This window comes from Callorhinus ursinus, unplaced genomic scaffold, assembly GCF_003265705.2.
Source record: "Callorhinus ursinus isolate GAN/ISIS: 27379988/994484 unplaced genomic scaffold, GSC_fseal_2.0 scaffold2246, whole genome shotgun sequence".
Taxonomy (NCBI): domain Eukaryota; kingdom Metazoa; phylum Chordata; class Mammalia; order Carnivora; family Otariidae; genus Callorhinus; species Callorhinus ursinus.
Window position 1 is genome coordinate 95 of NW_027399300.1, and position 8,118 is coordinate 8,212.

An 8,118-nucleotide genomic window follows, 5' to 3' on the forward strand; every position below is an offset into this window, starting at 1 on the left:
CCTGTACTACAGCAGTCCCATATTCCCTGTACTACAGCAGTCCCATAATCCCTGTACTACAGCAGTCCCATAATCCCTGTACTACAGCAGTTTCATATTCCCTGTGCTACAGCAGTCCCATATTCCCTCTCCTGCAGCAGTCCCATATTCACTTTGCTATAGCCGTCCCTTATTTCCGTACTACTGCAGTCCTATAATCACTGTACTACAACAGTCCTATATTCCCTCTACTGTTGCAGTATTATATTACTAATTGAGATCTGTCTGGACTAATTAAGTAGTTTCTGGTTTGGTTTATTTCCAACAGGGGAGATGCACAGGATCAGCCTTTAAATTTAATTAATCTGTTAATTTTTCAGGATCAGTCTTTTAAAGAAGCATCCCAAGGATGTTTGAGTTAGATGTTTAAAGACTATATTTTGAGAATTTGTGTTTCCCTATGGATACCTTTTCTGTGGCAGCCTTTTTGATTGAGGACTGTGTTTCCTCAGATACCTCATTGCCCATAGTCTTTCCAGCTGTCATTCCAATGAGAACATTCCAGAGCCCAAACTAAGCATCCACTCCAGGTGCTTCTCCAGTCAGCTCTGGGGATGACTGCATGTATCAGTATCTAGTATCTGGTACCTCACCTGTTGCCTAGCTAGAAGGACACCTTCCTAGGTTTCTGACATAGCTAGCTCTCCACCATCTTACTCCTTGTAGACTCCACCCCCCTTTTAGAAAGACTTGAACACACACCCATTTGTTGGATTGTGTTGGTTGGCTCCTGACACCCACTTCTATCCCTTTCTTTGCAGGTGCTGGAAGCCCACAAACCACATTTCACAGATTCCCTTGACAGCAGGGTTCTGCCAATAAAATGTACCTGCGTGAAATCTGGAAGGTGAAAAGCTGGAAGCCACTCTCTCCTCCTCTGCCGTAGCAGACGTGCAGGGTGCACGTTGGACTCCATATTCCCCCACTCGTCCCCGGGCTTGGGACTGTGCGGGTTGTGGTGACCTCAGCAGTCTGTTGAGTGGCAGTAGCAGCTTTGAATCTATGGAAAGCAGCTGTAACCTGAAAGCTAGTGATGCGATTCCCCTGGCCCCCGACGTTCACCACCACTAGCCCCCCAGTGATGAGCACCAATTACGTGTATGGACATCCATCATGACCTGAGCTGAAACCAAGAGTTTAATGTTTCACCAACTGAACCACCCGGGTGCCGCAGGAGTGGAGGAATTTTTGCCTTTTCCGCAGATTGGGTAATTAATGCTCTCACACATTCTTCTTTTTTTTTTTTTTTTTAAGAAAACAAACCCCAAACACCCCAATGTGAATTATCCACAGGCTTGTAAGGGTGAAGAACCCTCTACTTGCCAAGACAGGGCACACATTTTGTGCATGAGTTTGAGTACTTGGGAAGAAAGACAGGGCTTAGCCCTGCAGTGGAGCTAGTCTCAGTGATCCAAATATTCTGGCAACGCCGAAGACCTTATGAGAGGGGCCAGAAATAGATGGTCCTCTCTGGGCAGGTCAAGCGTGTTGTGAATAGCCAGGGGAGAGAGCACCAGAATAAACTGCTAACTGATTTAAGAGTCTACATTCCCTGAATATATGTTTTCCAGTTTCCAGAGACTGATTTGATCAGGGAAACGAGGGAACGACGCCCCTACTCATCCTCCTTTGCCCGCACTGCTCTTGTGGAAGTACACTGGCTCCCACGAGGGATTCTAGCTTCAGTCCTGCTCCTCACGCCTGTGGCCGCTGTTCCCTGGATGGACATGTTTAACTAGTTCCATTTTAATTCCTTACCACATGGCTAGAATTGGTTATGAATTCATACATTTTAATAGGAGAAAAATAAGTATTTTACAAGCAATGCTGAGAAGCCAATATCAGAACATAAGCTTCGTAGGCGACGTGAGGCAAGACGGGCTCACTCGATGACAATCTCGGTGAGGGTCTCGCTCTCGTCACCCAGCTCTTCAGTGGTGGAATCTGTGGCCTGAGCCTTCTCTGCTGGGGCTTCACTTTTCTCTCTGCGAAAAGAATACCAAAGGCTTTTACTCTGCAGAGGAACAATTCAACTTTTCATAATTTACTCATTTGAGGTAAGAATTGTAAATCAGGTACCCCCGTTCCTTGTTGAAAATCTCATCCTCATCAGAAGAATCCCTGTCATGCAGCTTCTGTGCCATGTTTTTCTTGCGTGTGGCATTGAGAGGTCTGTACATGTCCCGAAGCCAAAGTGGCCGCCTTCTCCAGAAAAAGCCCTCCTAGAAAACAGAAAGGACGATGTTCATTCTGCATTTCCCCTGCACTCTCCAGCCACAGGACTTTACCCTGCTCAGATTTACCTGACTCTCACTTTCTGTTGAGCGTCTCTTCCGCAGCAGAGATTGAAAGAAGCCCCTTGGAGGAAACACACACGCAGACAATTAGTGATTCATACCATTTCCCATGCCTCTCACAATGTGCATCTCTGGTCTTATTAGGACACCTCTGTCCATAATCACAGGAAGCAAAATCACCACAGGCCTGGGATCTTGAAAATAATCCCATGCATGCTGGGCTTACAGAATTTTCCCATGTCTGTCTGTAATGGCCCCACAATGTCGGAGATGTTTGTATGTGGCTCGGCATGGAGTATAGGCAGGATTTTCATCCCGCTCACCTGGGCCCTTGGCCAAGTGCCCTCGTGCAGTGAACAAACCGTGCAGTCGCACGGCAGAAGCACCTTACTCTCCGGAGGTATTTTACATTGGTCTCCTATGCACTTAGTCTCATAGACATCATTTCCTGGGGAGGGGGAAGGAGAGGTGCTTCTATTTCTAGCTGCTTTATCCTGCAAGTTGAATCGCACCAAGAAAATGCCTGAGTCCAACCAGCAAAGATACCTAGCTCCCTGACTTTCACACTGCAGGCTGTCCCTGATGAGTGAGTATGTCGTGAAATCAGCTTAAAGGTCACAACTAGCACTAAAACACAAAATAATTCTTTTTGAATACAAACACTATAGAGAAAGAGTGTATAGTAAGCTTGTCTTAGAAACTGCTTACGTCTCTACGGCATGTGTGTACTGAATTGTGACATAAAATGTAGCCTGCAGCCCAAGAACAGCGTAATCAGAGGAGGAGTACCCAACTGGAAAGGAACCATCTTCTGACACTCACTAGCTGTATGGCCATGGGGCAATTTACCTTCCTTTTCTTCTTCTCCATTTCCTCATTATAAAAGGAAGAGACAAACTATTATCTAAGGCCTCTCCCCGTTACAATTCTATGGGGTCTGGACAAAGGGAATGGAGAGTGGGGGCTCGAAAACCAGGAGGAGGAGGAAGAAAAAGTTTTCCTGCCACTTTACAGGAAGGAGCCATATATCTTGCCTTCCATCAGCCTTGAAGACTAGCCCTCTTAGCCTACGACTTTGTGGCCCTCCCTATCCTGTCCCCAGAGCCCCCGAGAAGGCCTCCGGCCAGGCCTGATGCTCACTACCAGCAGGAACCAACACCTCCCCACCTCCACCCTCTTTCTTTAAAGGACTGGTGACAGCAGATGCTCTCTGCCAGTCTCATTCTAACTCAGGTTTGGCTGGGGAGCTAATTTTGCTGGATCCAGGCAAAGCATTAGGCCAAATAAGTATTCTTTCTGCCTTTGGTGGTGTCCTGGGCGTAAAACAAGGGGATTGAAATCGAGAGGAGTTCTAAAATCTAGTTCTAAAATTCTACTTTAACAATTGCCAGACTCATATTTACCTTGAGCTTCCTTCTTTACCTTCCTCGGATGCTGTTCTGTGAGAATAAATCTGTTTTGGAAGAAAACGTGATCACAGTTACCCATCTTGATGACCACTGCCTCCAAATCTTTATTCATTCCTTTGTATTTTAAGTCTTACCTAGCCAGTGAGATGGTAACTTTTTTGAGGACAGGAATTCGGTTTGCTTAATAGTCCTATGACTCTTCCACTGTACCTAACTTGGGATCTTGTGTGTAGCTGGCAATACGTCTTATTGACGGTTTTAGATGACATTCAACAAGTAATTTCTAATAAAAATTCTTAGAGGTAGGAAAAGAAAAGAAAAGCATCTACCAGAAAGCTAAGCAGCAGCATTGTTTTAAAGTCAAAGACAAGAGTGGGATGCCTATTATTCCTGCTACTATTCATCATTGTTGACGAGGTCCTAATCAATGCAATAGGAAAAATGAAGTATTGGAAAGGAAGAAACAAAACATATTTGCATATGAAATTATGGACAACCTAAAAGCCCCAAGAGAATCAACTAAAATTTTACTGAAGTATGAGAAATCAATAAGATGGCTAGATACAAAATCAAGAGCTCAACATGCAAACCACAATAGCTCTCCTACATTCCACAAATAACTAATCAACAAATGGAAGAATGATCTCATTTACAATATCAATAAAAGGCATAAAGTACCTAGGAATGAACTTATAGCAAAGAATGGGTAAGACTTATGAGATGAAAACATTAAAACTCTTCTGAAGGACATTAAGAAATGAGTACATGATGTGAGATACCATGTTCCTAGAATATTGCAAAGATGGCAGTTCTCCTCGAATTATCCCACAAATTCAAAACAATCCTATTCAAATCTCAAGATAGTTGTTTTGTTTTTTAACAAAAACTGGCCAGCTGACATTTGGTGGAGAAAATATGCAAGCCTAGGTATGAAATGTATGAAAAAGAAGACCAAAGAGCAGGAGCTTACCCTAGCAGACATCAAAATATGTTATTATAAGGCAACCGGAATTAAGTACATAGTGTGATACTGGTACAGGGAAAGAAAACTGGATTGATAAGAGTCCAGATAAAAATAGTAGTTTAGATCAGTGAAGAATGAATGAACCATTCAATAAAAGATTTTAAAGTAACTGGATCTTTAGGTAGGGAGAAAAAAAAAGTTAGATCCCTCACCTCAACCATACCAAAAAACAAAACGGATTCTATACATATTAAAAAATATAAATGACAACAAATGTTATGAGAGCATAGGAGAAAACAGCATAGAGGCAAACAGAGGCCTCGTTAACAAGACCGACATCCCAGAAGGCGTGAGGAGAGGACTGGCAGATAGGTCCTTGCCCATCATTCATAGTCCTTGCCCCCTTCACCCTCCCTGGATTGTTGGTCTTCCTATTGATTTATAAAACTCTCTTTATAGTAAATATATTAATCTTTTCGGGAGCTTTCATTGAATTTCAATGTTTCAAATATTTGCCAGTGTTTTCATCTTTAAGGAGACAGAACACGTGGAACCGGAGCACAGGGTCTGCAGTCAGGCGGAACGGGGTTCTGCTTTGGGTTCTGCCATCCCTTAAGCTCATCCTCTTTCAGTTATCAAAGAGGGATGGTAATATTGTCATCACAGGATTGTGGGGATTAAATCAGATATGGAAAATTCTTCTTCCTAGGCTTGGCATAAACCAGTGCCACGTTTGCTGATGGTGTCACAGACAGGATGATCAAATCTATCAAAGGTTTCTGCCTGTGGTGTTGGGTCAGAAAGCTCTTTTCCACCACCAGATGATAAAAATATTGCTTCTGTTTTCTTCTAATAGTTTTATGGGTTGTTTTCTTTTTTTACATTTACTGAAATATGTTTGTTTTAAGGTGAGGAATGGATATCTGCTGTTATTTTCCTCCCCAATAATGAAGCAGTTGTTCTATTACCATTTATTTATTTTCTTCCGCTGGTTTGAATACTAAAAGGTAACATTTCAGAAGTCCTAGTAATACATGGGTCTGTCTATTGCCGGACTCTGTATGCTACTTCAAATAAATATTAGGCTGCCTTATTCCTCGTTGTGAAGTTGACATAATGTCTCATCTCTCTTCCTATGAACACTACTATTGTCTTAAAGGAAAAACAGTGCATGGTCTCTGTCGTCGAAAAGCTTATCATCAAAGGAGGGAGGCAAAATGATGAAACCACATAAATACAAACACAAGGTTAAGAAATTAAAAACAGCAATAGGAATTTATAGAACTTCCCTAAAAACCAAAGGCCACGTGCCACCTGGAGATGCAGAGGGTACTATCTGGACAATGGCCAAGGATTTATCTTCCCGGAGACCTTGGTAAGCTGACTCCACGCCAGTTCCTAGCCTCCTGGGCTCAGAAATCAGACTCTGTCCTCATCAAAAGCGAACTCACTTCTTCCTATAGAGGCAATCTCACTTTACCAATGCCCCAGGATTGATCAAAATCAGAATGCCAGGTTATGACTTGACAATGAGGAACATATCTGTTCCACAGATAGGGCATCTGTGTCTACATGATTGGGAATTACCTCCCATGGACACAGGCCTCCGTGGCACACTGAAGCACAATCAGAAGGCTATTTGGTGAGAAGAGAATTAGAAGGAAAGTAACCAGCTGAATCCAGTGTTTAACAGAAAGGACTGAAGTAGCCAGATCCATCCGTCTCCCCCCCAGGCACAGCCTCACTAGTGGGCCTGACTTTCATCTGCTGCCTGAGGTGCCGTCCCTACTCTTGGGCAAGCCTAGGATGGGCACTGCCCACGTTGGGCTCTTCTTCACCATTTCTATGTTTTTACTACCGACCAACCTTCCTGAAGACAGACACGTTTCTCTTTAGCAGTTAATATATCCAGTCAGGTTTTACTCAGGTCTGATAAACCAGGAAGCCACTTGATCCTTACATATCTCTGCTCTGCTCTGCTCCATGTGTTGACCTTGGTGTTTCTCTCTTGGGGAGCTGCCTTTTAAAAAATTGTTTACCTTATTTTTGTTATCAGGGGAGGGGAATGCATCACTGTAGACCCTCAGAGATGGTGATAAATCTCACAGAAGGACTAGGACCAGGAGCGCTGGAGTATTCAGGGAAGGCTTTATGGAGAAAGATGAACTTCAGTTGGCTTTTGAGAGATTCACGGTACTTCCACAGGCAGAGCAAATTAAGGGAATTTCAGATGGGCAAAGTCACCGACAGAAACAGGAATGGGCATGGGGTGACTAGGGTGTGGTGAGGGGCTGCTTTGGTTGGAATGGAGGCCTGCCACAACAGTAGAAAATGTAGATAAGGTAAATTAGGTTGGATTGGTAGGATAGAGTCAAGACTGTCAACTTGTTAAATCATTCTTTTAAAAACCTTAGCACCTGCCTGTTGGGAAAAGTAAGGAGTCATTATAGGATTGGAGAAAAGGTAAACAGGCAAGCTCCAGGAACAGGCGACTATAAATAGGACATGCTTTGGAAGAGTCTGATGCAGGATTTTAGCTGCAGTATTTTAATTGAACCTAGTTACATAACACCTTACACGGTGGAGGAGAAAGCTGCTAAGTAAATCTAATTAATCAACAAGATGACATTTTTATCTGTAAGCCATGTCCTTTTTTCTAGGATGACCGATAGCTCCAGGAGGGTGGAGACTCTCTCTCTCATCATTTCAGCCAAGGAAAGAAATCAGTGGTAGTCTGAGAGTGACTGGTGAGTACAGCTAATCAACATAATTTGGAGTTGAAGAAATGTTACTATCATGTCAACTCTGGCCTGCTTAAACTTAATGTCTCAGAACAGTCTAATGGCTTGTCGCCTTGGTTACAATCCACAGATCTCCTGTCAGTGGGGTTCCTTTAAAATTCCCTGGAATATACTTTGCAAAAAGAGAAGAAAGCATATCCCAGTCCTCCAGACTGAAGAGGAACATCAAGTAGTAGTAGGCGGGAAAGTGGCTTTGATTTTCAGTCTGTGGGTTCTGAATCTATTATAAAGATAAAATCTGAATTAACAGTTGTCCTTACCTCAATGAGACAGAAAACTATAATCAAAATCATCACTACTACAGTCACAGATATTGCCAAGATGAGTTTGTTGTTATAGCCATAACCTGGAACTTCTTTGGTGAGCTAAAAAAATAAAGAATAATTTTTTTTTAGAAAACAAAGGCACAAGATGAAAGCTAACTATTCTTCAGCTCCTCTAAAATAGACCCCATTCTTTCAGATGAGTGGCTTACAGGTTCTTAAGGAACACACCAAATCTAATGTGTTATGTAATCTTATCATTAGCCTTTTCTTCAAAATTTCGTTTATCTGGTATGTTAGGTCCTCTTCTCGTCTACCCTGGGGATAGTGGCACTCTTGTCTGAA

General features: G+C 42.8%; 1 protein-coding gene across 1 annotated transcript; it reads right to left on the reverse strand.

Moving 5' to 3' along the window:
- Positions 1-1,810: 1,810 nt before the first annotated feature.
- On the reverse strand, positions 1,811-7,875 carry LOC141372187 (leucine-rich repeat-containing protein 37A2-like; the record flags this gene model as incomplete). Its single annotated transcript, XM_073890698.1, has 5 exons — positions 1,811-2,024; positions 2,119-2,261; positions 2,343-2,397; positions 3,740-3,789; positions 7,771-7,875. Coding segments are annotated over 5 exons (456 nt in total), but the record flags the coding sequence as incomplete, so codon positions are not given.
- Between the last annotated feature and the right edge of the window lie 243 nt (positions 7,876-8,118).